Source organism: Herpailurus yagouaroundi, unplaced genomic scaffold (genome assembly GCF_014898765.1).
Source record: "Herpailurus yagouaroundi ecotype Mexico unplaced genomic scaffold, PumYag 67440, whole genome shotgun sequence".
NCBI lineage: Eukaryota > Metazoa > Chordata > Mammalia > Carnivora > Felidae > Herpailurus > Herpailurus yagouaroundi.
This window is the reverse complement of record NW_024420251.1, coordinates 1,312,422-1,339,539: the sequence shown is the minus strand read 5'-3', so window position 1 is coordinate 1,339,539 and position 27,118 is coordinate 1,312,422. Positions and strand designations below refer to the sequence as shown.

General features: G+C 45.0%; 1 protein-coding gene across 2 annotated transcripts in view; it reads left to right on the top strand.

The window, feature by feature from the left end:
- Positions 1 to 27,118, top strand: part of MAMLD1 (mastermind like domain containing 1) — a 120,502-nt gene that overhangs the window by 46,022 nt on the left and 47,362 nt on the right. The window contains exon 2 of one of the 2 annotated variants that reach the window (XM_040467362.1): positions 15,070 to 15,228. The exons of the other annotated variant lie outside the window; for it this stretch is intronic. Coding sequence (XP_040323296.1) covers positions 15,133 to 15,228 — 96 coding nt within the window. The 5' untranslated portion in view covers positions 15,070 to 15,132. The remainder of the gene's footprint in view (positions 1 to 15,069; positions 15,229 to 27,118) is intronic. 2 annotated transcript variants of the gene reach the window in all.

Genomic DNA, 27,118 nt, shown 5'->3' with positions numbered 1-27,118 from the left:
CAGGTGATGGGGATTAAGGAGAGCACTTGTGTTGATGAGCACAAGGTGATGCATGGAAGTGTTGAATTACTATATCGTACACCTGAAACTAATATAACACTCTGTTATCTAACCGGAATTAAAATAAAAACTTAAAAAAAAGAGTAGAGGATATAGACTTTCTTTTTTCCAAAAACTTACAAGATGTTCATTCATCCTTTCTCTAAAAGGAGCGTCTTTCTAAAATCCCAAGTTAGATTAAGGAGTGATAATTTGGGCTTTTTGAAAAAGTTCAATTAGTATGTAATTCACATATCGTACAATTCACTGTTTGAAAATTTAGAATGAATGAATGAGTTTTAGCATATTCACAGACATGTGCAAACCATCATCACAATTAATTCTAGAACATTTTTATCGCCCTCAAAAGAATCCCAGCCTCCATCACGCCACATTCTCCCCTCTCCCCACAGCCCTAGGCAACTACAAATCTAGTTTCTTTCTCTACAGACTTGCCTATTCTGGACATTTCGTATAAATGGAATCATACAATCTGTAGCCTCTTGTACCTGACATCTTTCACTTAGCATCTTGATTTCAAGGTGCCTCCATGTTGTAGTACATATCACACTTCATTCCTTTAAAAAAATGTTTATTTATTTTTGAGAGGGAGACAGCATGTGAGCGGGGGAGGGGCAGAGGGAGAAGAAGACACACAATCGGGAGCAGGCTCCAGGCTCTGAGCTGTCAGCACAGAGCCTGACGCGGGGCTTGAACTCACAAACTGTGACATCATGACCCGAGCTGAAATTGGACGCTTAACCACCTGAACCATCCAGGTGCCCCACACTTCATTCCTTTTTATGGTTGAATAACATCCCATTGTATAGATAGACCACATTTTCCTTCTCCATTCACCAGTTGATAGACATTTGGGTGATTTAAACCTCTTGGCTGTTATGAATAGTGCTACTATGAACATTCATGTGCAGGTTTTTGTGTAGATATGTTTTCAGGTCTCTTGGGTATACACCCAAGAGCAGAATTGCTGAATCATGTAGCTACTCTATGTTTAACTTGCTCAGGAACCACCACACTGTTTTCCAGAGTGCGCCATTTTATGTTCTCACCAGCAATATTTGAGGGTTCCAATTTTTCCACATCACTTTGGACTTTTTAAAGCCAACTTTTAAAAAGTAAGAGTGGTATTGGTGTTTTGGAATATTGATATATTTATTAGCACAAAGCTATATAATTCTATGCCTTATAGTTCTGCGCACTATCAAAGCAGTCCTTTCAAATGCACAGAAATATTGAGGAACATGTCATGTATTCCTATGGACACATGGGCTCCAACACACCAGGTCATCAGCACCCTAGGCTGAGGGACTGCTTTAGAAGGTTCTAGTCCAGCCTTCCACCCAAGCTCGAATCCACTCTACAGATCCATCCAGCAGATAGTTCCTGGCCCCCTACTGTGTGTTCTGACTCTGGAGCTGCAGCCACATGGAAGTCATGCTTCCTTCCCTCAGAGAGTTTACAAACCAGAGGGGAAGCCAACTGTTAGACAAGTACATCCTGCCCTGGCTGATGGGGACACAAAGGGAGCTCTTCATATGTACCTTGTAGGAAGGTTGGACAGAGCCAGTGAAATGCTCTGTGTGAATTACCAAACAGATGCCTGATTCATGGTCGGCACCCAGTGGTAGCTGTTATATTTCTGCATAGAAGTTTGCACTTTACACATGAGGAAACTGAGTCTTTAAGGTTAAGCAGCTTTCCCAGAGCCCCATAACTCATGACTCAGAAGCTGGTCTTCCTGCTTCAAGGCCTGTCATTGGGCTCCAAAGCCCTGCCTATACTGACATAGAAGCCTGGCCTCTTTAACACTTGAGCTGCCTGTCTCCAGCCTGGGTTCTGCCTGCTTCTCCTAGGTCTGTATCCTGCTGGACCATAGCATCCTACTTGACTTGTGCCCAGCTTAACACTAAGATTGCTAGTGGCAGATAGTAATTATTCACAGTTAGCCAGTACCTTTTAGTGATCTGCTGTGATTAGTACCCACAGTGGCCATGATTGATGGCAGTGAGCTGCTGAGTCTGTTCCTCATGCAATGTTCTCTGCCTATCAGCAGCCCCATACTTCTTCCCACCATCCAGCCTGGAAGTCTGGAAGGTATGAGTGGCCTTAGCTTCCTGGTCTGCATGCAGCCAGCCATCAAGCCAAGGGAATCTTCATTGGAGGAACCTCTTTCCCTTTGTTTCCTTGCTTCTCCTTTCCCACGTGGCCCCTGCACCACAGTTTTGTCTAGAGAATTTTTGTAAACTGTTTGCCATGAGCACAGCACTGCATCAGGTGCTCTGGTTCCAAGCTGCCTGGGATAGGTAGGATGATCCCTGGCTTTAGGTTAATGGGGTGGGCAGATGAATAATAGTCCAGAACTGAGTGTTCTCTGAGTGCCCAGAGCCGAAGACTGCCCTGGGCTCTGAACGCTTCAGCTCTTAGACATCCTAATGAGAGATTATATTTTGCCACAAAAGAAGAAGTACCCTGAGCCCAACCAGTGAGTGTACTCTGCTGTGGACTCAGGCCACTCCTTGCTGGTTTCCACCTTCCCATAAAAACAGTTTTGTCCCTGGTGTATGATTTTGATGGGGCTGCCATAACAGAATTCCACAGACTAGGAGGCTTAGACAACAGACATCTGTTTTCTCACACTTCGAAGATAGAAGTCTGAAATCAAAGTGTCATTAGGGCCACACTCCCTCTGAAGGGGCCACAGAAGGATCTGGTACTTCTTGGCTTGTGGCAGCATCACCCCAGTCCTCACATGACCTTCTCCCTGTGAGTGTGCCTCTGGATCCAAATGTCCCCTTTTCATAAGGACACCAGTCATACCAAATTAGGGGCCCACCCTACTCCAATATGACCTCATCTTAACTACTTACATCTGCGATGACCCTATTTGCAAATAAAGTCACATTCTGAAGTACTGGGGTTAGGATGACAATATATGATTGGGAAGGGGACACAGTTCCACCTGACCTATAGCAGTAGTGCGCATGTTCGAAAACAGATTTGACTTATTTAGCCATCCATATCGTAGATGTGTTCATCTGCAAGCCCATTTGAAACCTGGAGGTCTTTGGGCTTTTTTCTTTGCTTTGGGGGCTAAATTTCACCCTTGAAAGATGAGGGCTCTCCTATTGAATGGCTTCTGTCCTGACAAAAAATGTGCCCAACAACCTGGAGCCTCGGGGTGGGACATCATGGGCTCAGAGGTTGCCTGGGGAATGGCTGAGCAGTGCCCGTCTCCTCACCCTCACCCTACCCAGGGTACATAGAGGAAGAAGTGGTTGGGATGAGGGACACTCTCGGGTCCATTGGTGAAGCTGAGAAGTAGGCCTCACGGTGCAGCATGCCGTTTGGCTCTTCTGGTCCAAAACCCAAGGCTATTCCTGGCCAAGCTGGTAGGGGCTGGGGGTCAAAGGCGTGAGGACTGCTTTGTGCTTTTTTTTTTTTTTTTATTGTTTTTTTTTTTTTGTGGGAGAGAGAGAGAGAGAGGGAGAGAGAGAGAGAGAAAACGCATAAGTGGGGGGGGGTGCAGAGAGAGGGAGACACAGAATCTGAAACAAGCTCCAAGCTCTGAGCTGTCAGCACAGAGCCCGACGCGGGGCTTGAACCCATGAATTGTGAGATCATGACCTGGGCCAAAGTCTGACGCTTAACTGACTGAGCCACCCAGGCGCCCCAGGACTGCTTTGTGCTTTTAAAGAAGATTCCAGGGGACCCCTGAGTGGCCTAGTCAGCTAAGCATCTGACTCTTGGTTTCGGCTCAGGTCATGATCTCATGGTTCGTGAGTTCGAGCCCCGCATCAGGCTCTGTGCAGACAGCTCAGAGCCTGGAGCCTATTTCAGATTCTCTGTCTCCCTCTCTCTCTTCCCCTTCCCTGCATTCTCTCTCTCTCTCTTAAAATAAATAAACATTTAAAAAAATAAGATTTCAGGGTTGCTCCAGCAATATCCTCATGCTCCCCTTCCTTTCTTGCCACGTGCCTTTAATCTGGCTCCTCGTTTCCTTCCACTGTCACACATGAAGTTAGGCAGCAGCAAGGTAGAGTTGGCCCCAGCTGGCACTTAGAGGTGGACATCAGGGATCTGGCAGAGTCTGCAGACCTGCAAGAGGTCAGGCACTAGAGGCATGGCTAATGCGGGGTGGGGTGAGCCGGTGATAGCCCCAGAGGTACTAGTGTGCCTTCAGAGCTCAGGCTGATGTCTTCCAGATGTGGGTGGCCAGGAGCTCCCAGGTATGCACTTAGAGCCTGAGGGGAAAGAGAGAGACTGCCCACCGGCCTCTGTTCTGAAGCTGAGGTCTGAGATCAGTCCTTGCCCCACCCTGATCCCCACGTGCTCAGTCCACAAAGTCACAAAGCAACACATATCCCTGGAGCATTTCATTTCTTTATGAAATGGCAAGTTGAGTGTACATGGATTTGTGAGACTCAAATCCAAACTGCGTGGCAGATGGCTTTAGGGTTCGTCTACAGCCCTGGGTTGTGCTTGGCTGAGAAAAATTGCTGGGGGTTGGTTTCTTTTAATGCAAGGGGCGTAGACTTCCCAGACAGGTGCTCATGGGCATTGCCAGGGGAGGAGAAGCCCAGGCAGGCCTCAGGGGTGGGAAGGTGGCAGACCCCTGCTGTGGACAGAAAGGTCTGCCCAAGGGCTCTTTCCCAGGCCCAGGTTCATCTAGAGGGAAAGAGAAAACGAGACCGTGTCCCGAGGCTGGGGGTGGGAGACTCCTATGACTTGGACCAAACAAAGTCAATTTCCAGGTGGGACATCCTGCCAGCGCCCTCCTCCATTGGCTGTGATCCCCAGCCCTGGGTCTAGCCAGTACCCAAGTGCACTGATGTGATGCTGGGCCAGTAGGCTGCTACTGCGGACCAGAGAATCAGGCCTTTGTTCAGGAAGCTCTGGCCATTACCCCCACTTGTCCCCTTTACATTGGCTGCTGGGAGCCACAAAGGGGCAGGACAAGAAATCAGTGGAGTGAAGTCTTTAAAAGCAAAAGCGGGAATTTTTTTTTTTTTTTTTTTTTGCCTTTTTTCTTTTGAGCTGAATGGGTAGCTTGTTTGATGTCGATAGGTTTTGTGTTGCCAGCCCTGAAATAAGATCCGGGCCTCCGTCCCCCACACGGGCTCCAGATGCCGGGCCAGAGAGTTAGTGATGGCCTCTGTGGTAAATGGGGTCTCTTTTTTCCAGTTTTCTTTGGGTGCATTGTACGTTATATGCCATTTTGTCCCCAGATCCTAGTATTTGAGTGAGGTCACAGCCAAGGCCTCAGGCTTGGTCCCTGAAGTACTCAAGAAAGATTTGGGTGGTAATTGTTTTTTAAAGAATAAAAAGGTCTATACAAACTTCTGGATCTGGACACTGAAATCTGTTTGGAATAGCAGTTCGATTCTTATTTTGAAATAATTACAGATGCATGGGAAATTGCAAATCACAGTTGTATAATATCAAAACTAAAAAATCAATATTACTGTAGGTTTTTTTTTTCTTTTTTATTAGAGTTTTATTTTACGAGAGAGAGAGAGCATGCATGAGTGGGGGAGGAGCAGAGAGAGGATCCCAAGCAGACTCCATGCTGTCGGCACAGAGCCCAGTGCGGGGCTCAATCTCATAAACTGTGAGGTCATGACCTGTGAGCTCAAGAGTCAGATGCTTAACCAACTGAACCACCCAGGTGCCCTGCTACAGTTTTTTTTTTTTTTTTTTTTTTTTTTTTATGAGTCTTGCTACAGCTCTCTCGCATGGACAGAAGTTGTTACTTGCAGGGGTACCTGCGTGGCTCAGTCGGTTAAGTGTTCGACTTCAGCTCAGGTCATGATCTCCCAGTTCATGGGTTCGAGCCCCATGTCAGGCTCTGTGCTGACAGCTTAAAGCCTGGAGCCTGCTTCGGATTCTGTGTCTCCCTCTCTCTCTGCCCCTCCCCTGCTTGCACTCTGTCTGTCAAAAATAAACTTCAAAAAAATTTAAAAAAAGAAAAAAGAAATTGTCACTTGCATGTTTAGTTTTAGAAGAAACTACCAAACCATCTTGCAGAGTATCTGTACCATTTTACATTCCCACCAGCAGTGCACGGGTGAACCCATTTCTCCACATCCTCACCTGGTTTTGCTGTCATAACTGGTTTTGATTTTAGCAATTCTCTAATGGTTAATGACATTCAGCATCTTTGGATGTCCTTATCTGCCACCCATAGAAACTCGACAGTGGAATGCCTTTTCATGTCTTTTGCCCATTTTCTACTTGGATAGTAGTTTGTCTTCCTACCGTTGAGTTTTGAGGTTCCTTACATATTCTAGATACTAGTCCTTTATCACATATGAGGTTGCACATATTTTCTCCTATTCACAGGGTCACAGAGCCAAAGATTTTATTTTTGATAAGGTCTGATTTGTCAATATTTTTTATGGGGCATGCTTTTTGGATCACATCTGAGAAAGAACATTTTGTCTAGCTCTTCATCCTGAAGATGTTCTACTTTTTTCTTTTCGTGAAACTTGTATATTTTGACATCTTACACTTAATTCCATGGTCAATTTTGAGTTGATTTTTGTGTGAGGGGTGATGTTGAGGTTGATGTTCACTTTTTGCTTACAGATGCTCCTTTGCTCCAGAACCATGTGTTAAGAATGCTATCATTCCTGCACCGGATTGCTTTTGTGCTTTTGCCAAAAATCTTAGTGCGGGTCTTTTTCTGGGTTCTGTGTTCTGTTTCAGTTATCTGTGTGTCTGTCCCTCTGCCAATACCGGACAGTCTTGATTAATGCAGCCATATAATGAGTCTAGCAACCAGAAAATTATTTCACCTCTTCTACTTCCATTGCCTTTCCACTTAATATTGGAAAATTGTTCCCATTTATTTTAGAATCATCTTGTCTCTATCTACAAAGGAATCGGGATTTTGATAGGACTTGGTTAAAGCTGCATATGAATTTGAGAAAAACTGACATCTTTACTATGCTGAGTCCTCCAGTCTATGAACACAGAATATCCCTCCATTCATTTAGCTCTTCTCTCTTTCCTTTCATCAGTGTTGTGCAGTTTTTAGCATGTAAGTCCTATACATGTTTTGTTTGGGTCTCACCTAGGAAGTTTTAGGGCAGTAGTCCATAGTACTGTATTTTTAATCCAGTGTCCATTTATTCATTGATGGTACTTATAAATGTAATTGATTTTTATTTGTTGATCTTGTATCCTGAGACCTTGCCAAACTCACTTCTTGGTTCTAGGAGTTTCTTTGTAAATTTCTTAAGGTTTTTCATGTAGGCAATTATGTCAACTGCAAATAAAGATAGTTTTACTTCTTCTTTTCTAATATGCATGCCTTTCATTTCATTTTCTTACCTTAATGTACTAGCTAGAACTTCCAGTGCTTCGTTTTTTTTAATTGAGATATATTTGACAGACAACACTGTGTAAGTTTAAGGTGTACAACATATTGATTTGGTACAAGCAATGAAGACACAGACATCCTTGCCTTGTTAACAATCTTATAGGGAAGGCATTTTTAAAAAATGTTTTAAGTTTATTTATTTTTGAGAGAGAGAAAGCACAAGTCAAGGAGGGGCAGAGAGAGAGAGGGAGACAGAGAATCCCAAGCAGGGTCTGCAGAGCCCGACGGGGGGCTCAAACCCACGAGCCACAAGATCATGACCTGAGCCAAATTGGGACTCTTAACCAACTGAGCCACTCAGGCTCGCCTTATAGGGAAGGCATGTATTTTTTAATCATTAAGTGTGATGTTATCTGTAGGTTCAATGTAGACATTCTTTATCAAGTAGAGGAATTTCCCACCTATTCCTGGTTTTCTGAGGGTCTTTTTTTTTTATCATGAATGGATGTTGAATTTTGTGAAGTGATTTTTCTGCATCAAATGATATGATTATATGATTTTAATTGAAGTTTTTGTTTTGAGATAATTGTAGATGAACATGCAGTTGTAAGAAATAATGCAAATAGATTCCATGTCCCTTTAGCCAGCTTCCCCTAATGATAACATCTTGCAAAACTATAGTGTGATATCACAACCAGGATGCTGAGACTGGTACAGTCAAGGTACAGAACATTTCCATCACCACATGTACCCCCTCATGTTGCCCATGTGTGGATGCATCCATTTCCTTCCCTCACTCATTCCTTCCTTAATCCTTGGCAACCGCCAATCAGTCCATTTTTATAGTTTTGACATTTCGAGATTGTTACATAAATGGAATCACACAGTATGTAAATTGAAGGGATTGGCTCTTTTCACTCAGCAGAATTCTCTGCAGATTCATCCAGGTCATTATATAGATCAACAGTTACGTCTTTGTATTGCTGAATAGTACTCCATGGTATATATGCACCAGTTTGTTTAATCATTCATCCATTGAAGGACTTCTGGGTTGTTTCCCGTGTTTTGGCTACTATGAATAAAGCTACTACAAACACTCCTTTGCAAAGTTTTGTATGAACACAAGTCCTTGTTCCTCTGGGGTAAATACCCAGGAGTTCAACTGCTAGGTCCTATAACGGTTGCATGTTTAGTTTTTAAAGAAACCACTGAACAGTTTTGCAGTGACTGTTTTTGCGGAGTGACTTTTTCATTCCCACCAGCAATGCGTACGCGATCTGATTCCTCTCACTGTTGCCAGTTTTTTGTGTGGTCACTTTTTTTTTTTTTTTTTTTTTTTTTGGTCACTATTTTTTTAAAGGTGAAATTCACATAACAACTTAGTGTTATTTAATACATTCACAATGTACTAAAGCATCACCTCTATCTAGTTCCTAAACATTTACTGAAATAAAACCCCATACTCATAAAGTAGTCATTCTCCATTCTCCCCTCCCCCAGCTCTGGAAAACACCAATCTGATTTCTGCCTGCGTGCATTTACCTATTCCGGACATTTAAGATAACTTCATACATTATGTGACTTTTTGCGACACGCTTTTTTCACTTAGTGTAATGTTATAAACGTTCATCCACGTGGCAGCATGTGGCAGACAGTACTTCATGCCTTTGCATGGTATGGTTATACCAAAACTTGCTTATCCATTATACATTGATGGACATTTGGGTTATTTCCACCTTTTGATGATCATGAATGATGCGCTTATGAACATTTGTGTAAAAGTATTTGAATACCTATTTTTGATTCTTTGGGATATATACCTAGGAGTGGGATTGTGGGGTCAGATGGTAATTCTGTGTTACTTTTTAAGGAATTGCCAAACTGTTCTCCACGGCACTTGTAACATTTAAATTCCCATCAGGAATGTACGAGGGTTCCGATTTCTCCACATTCTTGCCAACCCTTGTCATTTTCCTTTTTTTAAGTATGCCATCCTAATGGGCGGGATGTGGTATGTCATGGTTTTGATTTGCATTTCCCTAACACCTGTGGTATTGAGCATCTTTACACGTGCTTGTTGGCCATAAGTTTATCTTGTTTGGAGAAATGTCTATTCAAGTCTTTTGCCCATTTTTTAGATTGTATTGTTTTCTCATTGTTGGGTTGTAAGAGGTCTTTATACATTCTAAATACTAGAACCTTATCAGATATATGATTTGCAGTTGTTTTCTTTCATTCTGTGGGCTATCTTTACTTTCTTGATAATGACCTTTGATGCATAAAAGTTTTTCATTTTGATGAAGTCCAACTTACCTATTTTTTCCTTTTGTTGCTTATGCTCTTGGTGTGATGTTTAAGAACCATTGCCAAACCCAATGTCATAAAGATTTTCCCTTATGTTTTCTTCTATATGTTTTATAGTTTGAGCTCCTATGTTTAGGTTGATCCATTGAGTTGATTTTTTTTAATGTAGTGTGAGGGAGGGGTCCAACATCATCCTTTTGCATGTGACACATTTGCACATTTTGCTAAAGAGACTATTCTTTCCTCCACTGAGTGGTCTTGACACCCATTTTGAAAATCAATTGGCCACAGTTTTATGGCTTTATTTCTGGATTCTCGAGTCTATTCCATTGGCTTATATGCCCGTCTTATTCCAATAGCATGCTGTTTTGATTACTGTAGTTTTGCAGTAAGTTTTAAAACTGGAAAGTGTGAATCCTCCAATTTTGTTCTTTTTCAACATTGTTTTGAGGGGATCACATGAATTTTATTATTTTGCTTGTCAGTATGGTGGATAATGTGGGTTGACTTTTGAATATTGAACCAGCTTTGCATCCCTAGAATAAACCCAACTTGATCATAGTGTATAATTCTTCTCATAAACTGCTAGAACTGTGTTAAGGATTTCTGTGTTGGCATGCATGAGAAATATTAGTCCGTAGTCTTCTTTGTACAGTCTTCATTCTTACAGTCAGGGTAACACAGTTTTGGGAAGTGTTCCCTCTAGTTTCTGAAGAGATTATGTAGAATTGGTGCTAATTCTTCTTTAAACAATTCCCTTCTAGTTTCTTCTAATTCTTCTAAACAAGTTTCCTTCTAGTTTCTGAAGAGATTATGTAGAATTGGTGCTAATTCTTCTTTAAACAATTTGAATAATTCTAGTGAAATTGTCTAAGCCTGGAGTTGTCATTTTCCGGAATTTTTTTAAATTAGGAATTCCTTCAATAATTATCTTGGGTAAATTTTGGTAGTTTGTGCTTTTAGAATAATTGGCCCATTTCATCTAATTTCCAAATTCATGTGGGTAGGGATACTTGTAGTACTTCCTTATTCTTTACATGTCTATAGGATCAGTAGCAATATTACCTTTTTCATTCCAATATTGATAATTTGTGTCTTTTAATTGGTGGATTTAGATCATTCTCATTTTAGCGAACTTACTGGTAGTTAGTGCTTAATTATACCAATTTATTTTGTTCTGTTTTTGTTTCTTTCTAAAAAATTTTTATTTAAATCCAAGTTAGTTAACATGTAATGTAATAATGATTTCGGGAGTAGAAGTTAGTGATTCATCACTTATGTATAACACCCAATGCTCATCCCAACAAGTGCCCTCCTTAATGCCCATCTCCCATTTAGCCCATCCCCCCCACCCAACTCCCCTCTGGCAACCCTCAGTTTGTTCTCTGTATTTAAGAGTCCCTTATGGTTTGCCTCTTCTCTCGTTTTAACTTATTTTCCCTCCCTTCCCCTATGTTCATCTGTTGTGTTTCTGAAATTCGACATATGAGTGAAGTCATATATTTATCTTTCTCTGACTGACTTATTTCACTTAGCATAATACATTGTAGTTCCATCCACATTGTTGCAAATGGCAAGATTTCATTCTTTTTGATTGCTCAGTAATTTTATATATATATATATATATATATATATATATATATATATGTATACACACACACACACACACACACACACACACAATGTATTATTTATCCATTCATCAGTTGATGGACATTAGGGCTCTTTCCATAATTTGGCTATTGCTGATAGTGCTGGTATAAACATGGGGGTGCATGTGCCCCTTTGAGCCAACATTTTTGTATCCTTTGGATAAATACCTAGTAGTGCAATTGCTGGGTTGTAGGGTAGTTCTAGTTTTATGTTTTTGAGGAACCTGCATACTGTTCTCCAGAACGGCTGCACCAGTTTGCATTCCCACCAATAGTGCAAAAGTGTTCCCCTTTCTCTGCATCCTCGCCAACATCTGTTGTTTCCTGAGTTGTTCATTTTAGCCATTCTGACAGGTGTGAGGTGGTATCTTATTGTGGTTTTGATTTGCATTTCCCTGGTGATGAGTGATGTTGAGGATCTTTTCATGTGTCTATTAGCCATCTGGATGTCTTCTTTGGAGAAGTGTCTGTCCATGTCTTTTGCCCATTTCTTCACTGGATTATTTATTTTTTGGGTGTTGAGTTTGATAAGTTCTTTATAGATTTTGGATACTAGCTCTTTATCCAATATGTCATTTGAAAATACCTTCTCCCATTCTGTCAGTTGCCTTTTAGTTTTGTTGATTGTTTGCTGTGCAGAAGCTTTTTATCTTGATAAGGTCCCAATAGTTCATTTTTCCTTTTGTTTCCCTTGCCTCCAGACACATGTCTAGTAAGAAGTTGCTTCTTCAAAGGTCAAAGAAGTCAAAGAGGTTGTTGCCTGTTTTCTCCTCTAGGATTTTGATGGCTTCCTGTCTTACGTTTAGGTCTTTCATCCATTTTGAGTTTATTTTTGTGTATGGTATAAGAAAGTGGTCCAGGTTCATTCTTCTACATGCCACTGTCCAGTTTTCCCAACACCATTTGCTAAAAAGACTGTCTTTCCATTGGATATTCTTTCCTGCTTTGTCAAAGATTGGTTGGCCATATATTTGTGGGTCCATTTCTGGATTCTCTATTCTGTTCCATTGATCTATGTGTCTGTTTTTGTGTCAGTACCATATTGTCTTGATGATTACAGCTTTTTAGTATAGCTCGAGGTCCGAAATTGTGATGCCTCCAGCTTTGGTTTTCTTCCTCAGTATTTCTTTGGCTATTTGGGGTCTTTTCTGGTTCCATACAAGTTTTAGGATTGTTTGTTTCTAGCTCTGTAAAGAATGTGGTGTTATTTTGTAAGGGGTTGCATTGAACGTGTAGATTGCTTTGGGTAGCATTGACATTTTAACAATATTTGTTCTTCTGATCCATGAGCATGGAATGTTCTTCCATTTCTTTGTGTCTTCTTCAATTTCTTTCATAAGCTTTCTATAGTTTTCAGCATACAGATCTTTTACCTCTATGATTAGGTTTATTCCTAGGTATTTTATGGGTTTTGGTGCAATTGTAAATGAGATCAAGTTCTTGATTTCTTTTTCTGCTGCTTCACTGTTGGTGTATAGAAATGTTTTGGTTTCTTTATTTTCTCTGTCTTGACTTCCTGTAGGTTACTTAAACATTTTTTGAAATTCATTTGATGATTCATGTAGAGTGTTTTTCCATGCATCTTTTTGTGTGCCATTTTAAGTGGTTATTCTAGGTATTATGTCATATATACATAACTTGTAATAGTCCATTGATGTCAACATTTTACCAGTTTGAGTGAAGTATGGGAACCTTACCCCTCTTTTCACCTCTTTACCCTCCCCTGTTTATAATGTAATTGTGTTAAATATTTCTTCCACATAACATTTAGGACCACAGCATGCAATGTTATAATTGGTGCTTCAGCCATAATTTAGAAAACTTGAGAGGAGAAGGAAAGTGTATTATATTTACCCATATTTTTTTTCCATTGTACATTCTTCCTTGGTGGTGTCCAGAATCCCTTATTTTATCACTTCCGTTCTGTTTAGAGAACTTCCTTTAGCCATTCTCTTAGGAGGGGTCTGTTACTAACAAATACTTTTAGTGCCCCTTTATCTGAGAATATCTGGATTCCCCTTCCATATCCGAAGCATATTTTCCCTAGGTATAAGATTCTGGGTTGACAGTTCTCTTATTTCAGCACTTACTTAGCTCTTCTGTTTTAGCTGACTTCTCTGACAATGCTTTGGCAGGGAAGGAGACACCATCTCATTTCTTTCATGAGGGTATTGAAGTCTAGGCTCCTCATTTAGCCTTCATTGACAACAAGGTTAGGGTGGCTCATTACTGCTGAGCAGTGTGGTAGTTCTAGCTTCCTACTAGGCTTTCACTGATACCATCCTGGCTGGGATCAGTGGAAGTGCCTCATTACCATTCCCCATATGATCTCCACTGAAATTGGCGGTGATGGGATGTGGACTCATTACCACTCTGCAGGGTAAAAGATCCTGTCTGTTAGGCCTCCTTTGATACCACCCCAGGGGGGCAGGAAGAAATAAATCATTATTGCCAGATGGGGGTGGAGTCTAGGCCCCACTTGGCCTTTGATGTTGGGACTTGGTGGGACCACACTTTTTTTCTGTGGTATTTAGGTGAATTGTACCAGTTCTTGGATACAAATTTTCTGCCTTGGTAGTCTTCCCTTGTCCTAGTCCTTTAGCTAAAGAAAGTAAACTTTTGTTGGGGGACTTTTTGCCTGTGTCCATTGGCATTTTGGGGTTGCCAGCTTCTTCAGGTCCATGTCTGATATTGGTGAGCCAAAAGGAAACCCAGAGAACTCACCACCACATCGTTCCTCAAGTCCCAAGGTCCCTTCTTCTTTCCACTTTTTGGGATCTTCTTATGTTTGTTTTATATAAATATCCAGAGATTTTAGTGTACTCAGTGGGAAAATGGGAAGAGTACGTAACCATTTTTCCAGAGGCAGAAGTGTAGACATTGCATTTTAGTGCCTGATGCCATACTGTCAAGGGGATTTCTGAGAAGGAGAAATGAATGAATGCAGAGCAGCTATTTCATGTCTACATCATGAAAAACAAAATGAAATGAAATAAAATAAAATGAAAAAAAATAAAAAAGCTTTACTTGGTTTAGCACAGGTCTGCTTATCTGTTGTGGAGAGCATACCTTGGGGTAGACCTGATCACAGCCTGCTTTGTTGGTTTTTTCATAAACCAGTACAGCAGGGCTTCATGAGCCCTTTCCAACACCCATTGCCTCGTTCCACTGATAGGCTATAAACTGTTAGTCAGATCACTTGGCTGGGTGCTAGTGGGGCCAGAGTTGGGAGCTGCTCCTTCAGTGGGCCATACTCTGGTAGAGTGGGCTTACTCTAGTAGAGCAGAAGTGGTTGTCACCTGACCCACCTACCATGGTTTTAGTATAAGAAAATTGTGCTAGAGAACAGAAGAGTCTTTCCCTCAATTTCACTGCATATCTATCACACATGCAAAATAGCCAGACCTAGGACCCACATTCCCTGCCTTTAAGACTAGTGTTATTTTAGTTACATCAGGCTGCTTCTCTACCCATCCTTCAGCTCTCCAGTGAATTCTGCTCTGCCCCATAGCTGGGGACTGCCATCTCATCCCAGCCAACTGCTTTACAGAAGTGCCCCTCATCCCTGGGGGTGGGAGGGGCTCAATGAGGGTGGTGGGGTGGGGAGAGAGACATGAAAGGGAATGTGGCTGACTCCACCCAAACCTGTCCTCAGAGTGAAAGTCTGTGATTCACGGGGTCTATGGTCTCATCTTCATATCTGAAAGACAGTGTACTTTTTGTCTCCCTAAGCCCTGTGTCTAGGTCGTTTGGGAAGCGCCTTGGAGAGTCAAGAATAAAATTGCAGGTCAAACAATGGATGACTGGAAAAGTCGGCTTGTAATCAAGAGCATGGTTCCCCATTTCGCCATGGTGGGAAATCGTCAGGAGCCCAGAAAGCTCCAGGAATCGGTCAGACAATGGGCTATTGGGGGGAGGGGGGTGTTGAATGCTTCTAATCTTAAACTTGAACGTAAGATGTGTTATTGAAATTCTCTATGCAAATTTGTTGGCAGGGAACCAACCCAAAATGTAAGGGACTAGAATCTGACCTAGAAAAGATGTAGGAGATGAGCTGACCTTACCCCTTATGAATTTCTGGAAGAGCAGGAAATATAGTCCAAGGCTCCATCTGGATTCCCGGTCTAATGATCTCTGCACTGCACCCCTTCAGCTAGAAAGAAAGGAAGAGTGAGAGGGAAGAAAAGCCTTCATTTTCTCTTAATAGAAACCAGGGAATGTGGGACTGATGGGCACTAGATATATTTCATTAGCTTCCTAGTACCACTGAGAACAAGAAGCCAGTGAGTAGGGAACAGAATGAGATTCCCATTCAACTCTCTGGCTCTGGTGTCCTTTTAAAAACCCATTTGACAAATTCCTACTTTCTCCCCTTGGGGCCCAGACATCATCCAAATATCTGAAACTCGGGGTTAGGGCTTCCAGTGGTAGGTCCAGGAGCCAGGATGATAGAGGAGACCATGAGAGCCACTGGTTAGTTGAATTTGACATCAAAAGCCTGCAACATCACTAGTCTACCAAGATTAGCTCCATTAGTAGGAGTTGCAGCAAACACAATGGCTGTTATCTCAGTGTATTGGGTCCACAGAGGAGTGGCTTACTTAATCTCTGAAATTAATAGAGCAGAGAGGAAATGGCTCTTATAGAGCCATGGGTCTGCTTCCTTCCTGTTCAGAGAACTGGGAGCTTGGGGCTCTGAGGTAACGTCATTTCACATAACTAGAGGGCCAGGCCTCTCCAATTCCAAGGGCAATCCACTTTCAGTAAGTCAGCTTTCTATTTAGTTTAGGATTCTGAGATGTGCACAGGTGTTGGGAAAGATTGTCAAAATCTTGCTTCTCTGTTTTTCCTCATTGTCTACCACCAACAGTGTATTGAGAATGTAGTATCCGGTTGAGTACATAGACATTAACAGACTTTGATTACTAGAGTTCCAGCTCACAGAGATGGCAGTCAGATGGGATGACAGTCATGGAGCAATCACTTGGCCAGCCACCTGTCCTCCAAGTTGCCAGCCCTTCAGTCAGACATCTTGTAGCAGGCAATCTCTAACCTCCATCCTAATTACCCCTCAGATTTCTTGCTTCTCTTTTATGATCAACAAATGAATCAGTGAAGGAAAACCTCATGATAATACATCCAGAATCCAGATTCATTTGGGTGTGACTTTCAATTTCTCCTTTGTTTCACACCTGTTTTTGTTCCTAGGAGCCATGGGTGGGTTGTATTTGCAAGGGTCCTCTTCTCCTTCTCCTCATGAGCCCCACCAACACCCTTTAAAAAAACTATGACTAGTAAGTAACTGCTTTGGTTTTCATCAGTATAAACTCAATGCTGAAAGGGTTTTCCTTAGAATAGGCCCTTGGAACAGCCATCCATGCCCTCACGTGGGAGAAGTTGCCATTGCTCATGCCATTTCTGGGCTTGGCGTCTCTTTGCAGATGGCCTTTTAGAGCCCTTTGTAAGCCTTGCCAAAAACTCACATTTATTGCTTTAGACTCATTCCTTGGACTTGTTCAAAATCAGTCCTTCTCCTTCTTCTGTGGCACACCTTGTTCACTGCCCTTGGCTCTGACTGAGCGACTTGACCGCTTCCAAAATCCAAGCTGTCCTAGAAGACCAAGGATTTGCCACAGTTGAGGGAATCCAAAAAACATGCCTCAGGCTCCAAAAGCACCTCTGTCAGATGAGTCCTGTTTGCAACAAAAAGCACATGTGTCTTCTTGGAAGATGCATGCGGCCTCTGAAGGTGATTACATTGAAGGAGCCCACTCCTTTGGCTGGGCCTGATAGGTAAGCATAGAGTCTGGCCCAGCAGGTACTGCTGTTGCTATCAGCCAGCAGCCAGGGCAGTCCTTGGCTTGAGCATAGCTGAGTTTTCCTGGTTGTTAAATCTCTGCAGCCTTGGGAAGACACCGGCTCTAACATGGAGCTCTGCAGTACACACTGAGGTTCTCAAAAGCCTGGGTGTTTGTGGCCTGAGGGACAGAGACAGACAGATGAAATGCAGAATGGCCTGTTGGTTTGCCTCAGCTGTATCTCCACTGTTTTCGTTGCTTACTAACATCCAACGATGACACCCTGCCCCCGCCCCCAGCCGCAGGAAACCGTGTACACCACTCTCCCTCATCCTGCAAGCATCTTTTTCCCATGGTGACCTGATTGAGACACTCAGCTGACTTGGTTCTCTTGTCTTTTCCCCCAAAACAAACTATCAACAACAACAAAAGCAACAACAACAAAAATGTTTCAAGTAAAGATCTGTTAATAAAATTCTATCACCCTCAAAGGAGAATTCTTTTAAATTAGCCCCAGGCTTTCCAGGAATGCGAATAATCAAGAACCCCCCTTGCAGGAAAACGTACATCTGATGTGATGATTATTCTTGGCCTAAGACCAGGGCTCGGGACACCTGGAGTCTAGTCTTGCTTCTGCTCCTAAATAGCTCTGGGACCTTGTCCATCCTTTGCCCTCCCCGAGGCCAAAAGTCAAATGAACCAGGAGTAAGGATAGCCACATTTAATTGAGCACTGACTAGGTGCCAGGCACTTGTGGAGCATTAGCTCTTGTAATCCTTAGGCTAACCCTGAGATGAAGAGGCTATCTCCAGGAAACTGAGGCTCAAGGAGGTTAAGCAACTTGACCAAAGTCATAGAGCACGTTGAAAATCACAAAGCGCTGAGCACATACCAGGCAGCAGTAGCCATCATTAGAGATCTCAGCGGCACAAGTACCTTTTCAGTATTTATTCATTCATTCAGGAGCATGATTGCTTAATGAGTCTTATGATCTGGAGAAAAGCAGAGTTTTACCTTTTGAACATTTGGGCATCCACCCAAGGTTAATAAGACATCCAGTCTCTGCCATCAGTGTATATGGAGTTTTAACAGGAGGCAGAACATTTGGTCCTTCCCTTTGAAGTTAAGATCTCCATTCCTCCCCCAGATTGCTGGGCTGACTGATTACTAGTGTGAGAATCTCTAAAACATTAGCACTGCAGATGGAAGTGCTTTGGAGCCTGCATTGAAGTAGAACTCGGAGTACATGTCACATGTCATCTCTGTCTCAGTCGACACCCACTGCAGGTGTGAAGATGGCCCAGCTCTGAGCAGCCACCTAGTCCATTAGGCTCCAGACAAGATGGGGGTGTCAAGGGCACACAGTTGGAGAAGGAAGGAGACACTGTGGTCTCTGCTCATCTTCTGTGTTTTGTCATTTAATCATACTAAATGGCTCGCTATAGGTGACAGTGAGTTGGCATGCCCGGCATTACTTCTGAATTTTCCAACCATTCTCCCTCTTTATGGATCAGGACACTAAGGCCTGAGAAACCCAGTGACTTACAGAAAGATACCCATCAAGAAGGTGGCGAGCAACACAGAGTCCTCATGTGGGTAGCCCCAAGTGCAGCCTGCTTTCCAAACCCACAGACTGCCCAAAACCAACCCATCACCCCTTCTGCTTCTCACCTCTAAAGGCAAGTGGGGCTAGTGAGGGGGAGAGAGGAGCCCCAAGTGTAACAAGGAATGTTACCCAGGAGGAGGAGGGCTAGTCACTTCATGCTGTGGCATGTGATCAGGTTCAGGATGTATATCCATCGTCCTTGGAAGCACATGGCTTTTCCTTCCAAAACAAGCACAGGACCCTGTAAGGAGACCTCAGACTAGTGCTTCGGGAGACCTTGAACATGTCCCTTTCCTCTTGAGCTGGGGGGCCTGTCTCTGGCCTCCCACCACATTTCCAGGGTCTCTCCTGTGTGCCCAACCCAGTGCTACACCCCAGGCTCCAGCAGTTCCCAGTCGAGGAGTGGACTGTTCCCAGGCTTTCTGCAGTGGGAACAAATCAGTCATACTCTGTAGTTCTACTTATCCTACCTTGAAACTGGGAGGAGAGAAGAGTGGAGTAGCTCTCTTGCGTGACCTACTTTGTATACATTGGCTCATCTGCTCCTGTGACTGGGGGATTAGTATATCCACTTCAGTGATGAAGAGACTGAGGCTCAGAGAGGATGGTGACTTTCCCAATGTTACAGTCAGTAGGTTAGAAACTCAGATCTCAAATCCAGGCACCCTGACTCCAAAGGTCCTCTTCCTTTGCTGCTTCCCATTCCCAGATTAGGAACCCAGAGAGAGTCTTCTGTAGGCTGGCCATGAGTCTGGGGACTCAGGCCAGAGCAGTGGATCAGAGTCCCAGGCTGCCTGGAGATTTCATTCCAGTGGCAGAGACAGCCCATCAACAGAAATAGAGTGGATGAGTCTTTATTTCATCCCGGTGGTTCCCTGGAACCTTCTGACCGGCATTGCTTACAGCCCAGCTTGTACACAGTGAGCCAGACTGATTAAAAACCCTACAGGGAGGTAGGGACAGCCAGCCAGGATCTGGACTTTGTCCAAACGGCCTTCTTGGAATCCTGGAGGGGAAGCCCAGTGTCCCTTGCGTCATTCAGGCTGTGGGCATGTTGCAGGTACAGGTCTGGCCCCAGGAGATGGGAGGTATGTGTATGGCCTCATTTCCAGGCACCAGGTGGTCCAGGGACCAGCTCCTCAGGTAGGTCACTGTACCTGACGCTTAGTGAGATCTTGCCTGAGTGTCTGGGCTTCAGTCCGCACCAGTACCGTAGGGTTGATAATCTACCCTCTTCCCATACCAGGGTTTCTGGGATGATGACGATCAAGATGTGAATATAAACGCAGCCTAAACACCACCAGGTGTTACTGCTGTTTGCACTTTTTTTCTAATGATCAGAGATTGGCATTGACTCAGAAGGCAGTGGGGGGGGGTGTCCTTGGAGCTCAGGTAGAAACTCACGGGACCCCTGAGGACACCTCAGTCTCATCAGCATCCTCTCTGACTGAGAAGAGCTGGATTTGCACTGTAGCTCTGAGCATTCTGGGTCAAGGCCTGCAGTGCGTATGCATCTTTCTATTTTGGGGATCCTCCCCACGGAGCACGCAGCTGCTTGCTCCCTTTTCCCCTCCTCCTCCTCCTGCAGGAAGGGCCCTTTCCTGCTTCAGACATTCAGCCAGGGCGGCCACCAGGCAGAGGCCTTGCCTCCAGACTGATGTCTTCCACCAGGTCTCGGTGCTGCTCAGCCGGCAGGATACCGCTGGGCTCCGCATCTGGGTCCTGCCTGGGCAGCCCAGTTCAGCAAGCCGGTGACCTGAAAATCGCAGTCTGTTTGAAAGAGAGGATGCTGGGAGGCGAGTTCCATTTGGCAGCTGGCTTCTGCTGGCATCTAGGGGCTCGGTGCTGCCTTGTCTGCACTCCTGCCTGGCCCCCGCCCCTGGCTGCCTTGACATTAGGCCCAAGGTGACAGGTTTCTGGAGGTTGAGCTTCCCGGGAAGGAAAGTGGACTCTGTTGGGCCCCAGATCGGGGCAGTAGAAGGGCCCAGCTGAGCAGAAGCTCAGGCATCACTCCCCACAGGATATGTGCAAACTGGGGGCAAGCCCTGGAGATGAGGGCCTGGGGCTCCCCCAAACCCTGGGCTGGCCTGTGTCAGCTAAGGCCTCTTGCTTTTGCTGAAAATCCCCAGCTAGGAACTCAATATAACTCTGCTTGCAGACAGATATATGGGTCATGAGCTGCCCCTGGGGTGCGGAGTTCCAGACCTCACAGGGGAGCGAGGGAAGCATGTGCTTCTGAGGTTTGGGGTTCAGGTTTTGATTTCTGCAGTCGACATAGAATAATTTAATACCCTCCCTTCTCCCCTTTGCCTTTCTTTCTCCCCTTCCTTCTTGCCTTTTCTCTCTCCTCATCTTGCTCCTCCCTTCTCACCAGACCTCCAACCCCCAAAATACCAAAGTTAGAAAGGCAGACATGAGCCACAGGCCACTGGACTTGACCACTGGGGGCCCAGGACCAAGGCCCAGATGTGGCTACCACTGCCACTACCTCCCACTCTCCCGCTACCCTGCCCTTCCACAGAAATGTGCCTTTGTCTGTCTCCTCCAGTGCTGCGGGGTTTGGTCACGCTCACAGTTCAGTTGCTCCCCAATGGGCACAGGCAGCCCTGTGACCCCGAGGTCTCCTGTCCCACCCGAGGCTCAGGCCTGGGCACATAATAAATGCTCAGTAAGCAGTGGCTACTGCTCCTCTTCGCCATAAAGTCCCTTAGCAATCGTTCAGTCCACCCCCTGTGTTGAACATAAGAGGCCAAGGGCACACAAAGGAGAAGGAACATGTCCAAGGTCACTGGGCCAGTTAGTGAATTTAATCACAGTTTCTGAAAAGCAGTTGTCTCTTGGCCTTGTGCTTAGAAACAAAAAGAACAGGATAATTTGCAGGAAACCTTTTGCTCCAATGGTTCATTCAAACCTGCAGATGCCAGCTGAGCCCTGTCACAAGGCTAGGTGCTCTGGGGGTACAGAGATGAGGAGGAAACAGTCCTTGCTGTCAGAGAGCTATAGGCCTAACATGGCAGCCTGGAGGTGGGCCAGAGCAGTGGGCTGGGGGTGAAAGGGGTAGAAGACGAAGCTGCATTATCATAGAGACCCGTGAAGGCCTGAGGGAAGAAGGGGTGTTTTAAGCTGATAGACAAAATGTGAATGGTTCAAGGGTATACCAAAGCTGGAAGAGCAAGGCAGACGGGCATCCTGGAGGAGGTGGTGTTCTCTCCTTTCACTGTCATTAGTGAAGGTGAAACATGGCATTTGAGACTGCTGCCTACATTGCCCAGTTCAGGCCCGGTTCAGAAATGGTCACCTAACTTGGGTGATGGTAGAAACCATGAAGCTTTTCAGCTCTGGAAATGTCGCATAACGCTCTTGTGAACGGTAGACCTCCGTGGCCCCCTGCAGTGTAAGGAGGGCAATTTGGAAATAACTTATGTCCCTCGGGGAAAATGCTCAGCTCGGGCTCTAGGTCAAGAGGTGGCGAACTCCAGCCTGTGGGCTAAATCTAGCCGGGAGCTTGTTTTTGTAAAGTTTTATTAGCACACAGCCACGTCCGGCCGTTAACATATTGTCTACTACAGAAGGGCGACAGAGACCACAGGGCCTGCAACGTCTGAGATATTTACTGTTTGGGCCTTTACAGAAAAAGTTTGCCGTCCTCTGACCTAGGTCACTGGGCTGTGGTTCATTTTTTGTGAAACCACAGTTTCTCCTAATAAGTGGGTACCGCTTGGGGGAGGAAGCACAGACCCTCACACCTCCCCGAGTGTTCTGCTTCCTCTTCTATGCCACAGCCGGCTTGGTCCCCTGCTCTGGAGCTTTTCCCTCCTCTGGAGTCCTTGCCTCTGTGACTGTTCCCCATTCTTCCCAAAACGTCCATTTCTCCCTGTCCCGTCAGCGTCCAGAGAGGTCTTCCACAAACAAGCTGAACTGATCATTCCCACTGCTGACAACCACCTTTCCACTGCCTTCTGTGGCGCCCTGTGCCAGCACACGGCTGCTTCCCTGGCTCACTGCGCACCAAGCCCTCTGGCCACCTGCCTGCCCCAGAACATGCCAGGAGCTTCCCCGCAGGGCCTTCTCACTTCTGTCTTCCTGCCTGGAGGCCTGCATTTAGATGTCCACTTAACTGTCTCCTTTTAAGGGGAGCCACCTAGCCTTTGTCACGTAGCCGTTTCTTCAGTCCTGTGACGAACACCGCTCACTCTGTGCTCACTTACTGTCTGTGCTGCTGGAATTCCAGCTTCTCCTCAGGCTGCCCCACCACTACTCTCTCTGGTGTGTGCTCACCCGAGACCCCCTAGACAGCCTTGATTTGCACAAGTGGACAGAAGCCATGTGCCACTCTCTCTAGCTGCCTCTTTTTCTAGAATGACCCTTGGTGCTAACACTGTCTAGTGATAGGACTGCTGATGGGACACTGTCAAGAAAGCTGAACGTTTTCTTGCCTCTTTTTGTCCTTTAAGTCAAGCCTTTGGGGTTTAGAACAATGAGCTTGGCCAATATAAAATATCTCCAGGAAGCCAGCCCCCAAACACCAACACCCAACATCTGCTTTCTGAATATATGGCTTCAAAGAGCTAAGTGTACGGGGGCTAACTGCTGTCCATCCTATTTATTTTAGCCACATGACAGCTAAGGAACTGAGAAATGCCTTGCCCTTTCCTGTAGTTAAATCTGACATAAAATTACTTTATCGGCAGCATTTTAACAAACAAAAATCTCCTGCGTTTTCACCAGTAATTCAGTTTGCTTTCTGGATGAGAAAAAGAGAATTAGAAATGACCGCAATGAGACCGTTTTGAGGGTTTTGCTAATTCAGAGAGAGTCTTCTTCCTCTGGCCCAGCTCGTGGAGCTTCTGACAGAGATGTAGAGCAAGGAGGAGGTGTCCTTAGGGTTACCCCCAGATCTGCAGCACCACCGCCACCCCCGCCTCCACTGCCACCACCACCGCCACCACCTCCATCGCTACCACCCCTGCCACTGCCTCCAATACCACCACGTCACTGCTGCCTCCGTCATCGCCACCACCTCTACCACTACCACCACCATCACTACCATCTATACCACGGCACCACCACCCTCGCACACACACGCACGCACACACACACACACACACACACACACGCACCGAGGCAGGGGAAATTTTTAGATTCTATGACATATTCCATGAGGCAATCACAGACACTTTCCATATACAGTGAAAGAAATGAATATTTTGAATTGTCATTGTTTTCGATATGTAACCCACTCCTGTTGCTGTCTACTTTTTGGAACGTCAGCATGAGTGTGTGGGCAAAATTAAATTAGGATTCATTACCCAAAAAAGCCTATATCCCCAAGTGCACACCTTAAAGAGCATGTGACTTTGGATGAAAGATCTTTTACTTCATAAAAGGTTTGACTAAGGATTTCCTTTCAATGGCACATTCTTTCTTTTCCCAATGGCAAAGTCTTCTTGCATTTTATTATGATTTAGCTTACAAAAGTTAGCCTTGCATACAGCTGTTCAGAAGTACAACCAGTGAGTAAATGTAGATCTGCCTTGAATGACAAATGCTGCTGAGTAAACCATGTTAAAGGCTATTTTGGGACCACCAAGAATGTGTTTGCATTTTCAAGAGTGGAAACAGAAAGAATATTTATTTGGCATGTGCACCATGCTGGACACGATGCTCACTTTACATTTCTAAACTCATGTGATCTTATAAAAATGTGTGAAGGGGGCCCTCCTATCCCCATTTTGGTTGCACAGCGTTGTGAACGACCGAAATGCCACTGAATTGTACATTTAAAAAAGGTTCATTTCATGCTCTGTGAATTTAACCTCAGTTTAAAAAAAAAAAAACCTAAATTATTTCACAGCGTATGTGTCTGTTAAATCATCACACTGTACATTTAAAATATCTCATTGTATAACCTAAATACATACAATTTTTATTTATCAATCATGCGTCACTCGATAAAGCTGTGGATAAAAAAGGACCTAACCATGGGGAGGGTCTCTGGACTGACCTGATGCTCCTTATCCCATATCCCCTCCCAGCCTCTGTGTCTGTGGCATCACAGCTCAAACAGCCTGGTGCTAAAATCTACTGACGGGGGTTGATACATCTGCAGACAGTTAGTAGATTTTAGAGTCAGAAGTTGGCACTCAGCTGCTAAAATGTGCTTATTCACCGAGCATGTGACCTTCAGAATGCACGAGACTGACCAGGTGGCTCTGGATTCTTCTCCCACCTACACAGCTGCTGGGTTTCTCAAGCAAGGGAATCCCTGCCGTGTTTGAAAGCCTGTTGCCATTTGACTTAGCCCATTGTTGGGGCACAGGCAGAAGTGAGGTCACATTGTGCGTAAGCTTTAAGACTCGCCCTTCAAACCTTCCAAGGCCTAGCACCTAATTTTGTTCTTTTTTTTTTAAGATTTTTTTTAAGATTTTTTTTCATGTAATCTCTACACCCAACGTGGGGTCAAATGCACAACCCCAAGATCAAGAGTCGCACGCTCTACTGACTGAGCCACCAGATGCCCCTAATTTTGTTCTTTTCAGGGTTATATTCTCTTCCCTGAAGAGGGCCCCCCAAACTATAAGCATCAGCCAGTCCCCCAATGTAGAGATCTGTTCCTGCAAACAGAGGAGGTGCTGAACAATAAGCAACCATTCTGTTTTCTAAACTACTCAAGGTGGTATCCCAGCAATGGGGAGGAGCGCCTCCCACAAAACCAGGACTGTCCCCGTGGCCCTGACTCAGCCACAGGAATCCAATGGGGCCTTGCTATGAGGAGAGATATTGCTGCTGTGCTCACCCGTACACAAGCACAGGTCTCTAGAGTTATCTGGATGGAGAGCCATGAGTACCCAATGGGGTGCATGATTTCCATACAGCTCAAACTGCTCCAGCTCCAAATGACCCAGGACTTGTTTCCAGTTCTTGGATTATCAGTGGCTGGTTGTTACCCTGGCTTAGCTCTGCCAGAAGTCACATCCCTGAAATGCACCAACACCCCCTCTCAGAACTCAGCCCATCAGGGCCCAGACCAGAGGTGTCCTGGCTGACTCCACTCCTAATCCCATAAGCATCAGGAAGGAGACAACCACTGCCTGATGGAACCCACATCCAGAGTTCCAGCCAATATGGAGACACTTGTGAAAGGAAGGCCTGGGGAGCCAGGAGCCAGACAGCAAGGGAGGGGGGATAAAAGCTTCCCATCCAATGTATGGTCATCAGCCAAATTGGGGGCCTCACTGGAGGCTTCGTGGTATGGATTCAGGGCCTACCAAGTGGGTCCAGAGCTACAAGTGTGGCTGCACCCCACCTTCCTGGGTGGCTCTGAGCACTAGGCCACCTGTGCATGTGCTCTGGTTAGAGATGTGAAGAGCTGTGGACAGGGTCAGCCACAGCCCAGGGCAACAGAGAGATGTTACCAACATGACAACCAGACTCAACAGTCTGCCAGCATAAGAGATGTCAAGACCCCCTGGCTCAACAGGGTGTCTGTGGGTTACTGCTTGAGGGTGTTTTCCATTGGTGTCAGCCTCTGGATGAAGGGAAGTTTGGCTTCAATGAAAACTGCCTAGCCTCCTGGTGGGGACTTTCTTTCCTCACCTCTGAATCCTTCCACCTCTCGAGCATTCTAGACAGAGAGTTTTCTCAGGAGCTGCCTCCCTGGATTCAACAGAGATTTCTTTTGGCTATGAGGTAGACCAAGAGTTGACCTAGACCTCAGGAAATGACAGCTCTGTGACCATGATTTCACACTGTCCATACCTAAGAGTCCACAGGTGAACCAGGCTGGACTGAAGCTACAGGGCTGAGGGGATGCCAGGCCCCAGTTGCAGAAGCACTCCCTGGCAGCTAGGCCTGACTCCTGCCAGGAGGCTTTGCCATCAAAATATAAGAGCTCACGACCTCTGGAAAACTGGAAGCACTGTGGTGCCTTTGGTATAGTGTTCTCTGTGAGCTCAGTCACCCTCCCTTCAGTTTTGTTCATTTCCTATGTGCTGGATTCCAACTGGAGATATCCAAAGTTGCAGTTGGACAATGCCTCCAGTGACTGGTTGAAGCAGTTAAGGGCAGGCAGGTGGGGGACAGAGGCCCAGATGACTGACATAACACATTGCCAAGTTGTCCTTCTGTATAGATCTCTAGGAACAAGCTTTAAAACAGCATCACTGATTTTCACATGCCCTTTGAGCTGGTTGGGGAGCTGGCAGCCTTCCTGGTGACTGGTGACTTGGTAGGTTTCTAATAGAATGTGTAAGTAAGCACGGCTCATTTGACCAAAATTGTAGGCCACCTTTCTCGATTCAACTGGAGCAGATCTGCTATTCTCAGGACTACAGTGCTAGTCTACACACACACACACACACACACACACACACACGTT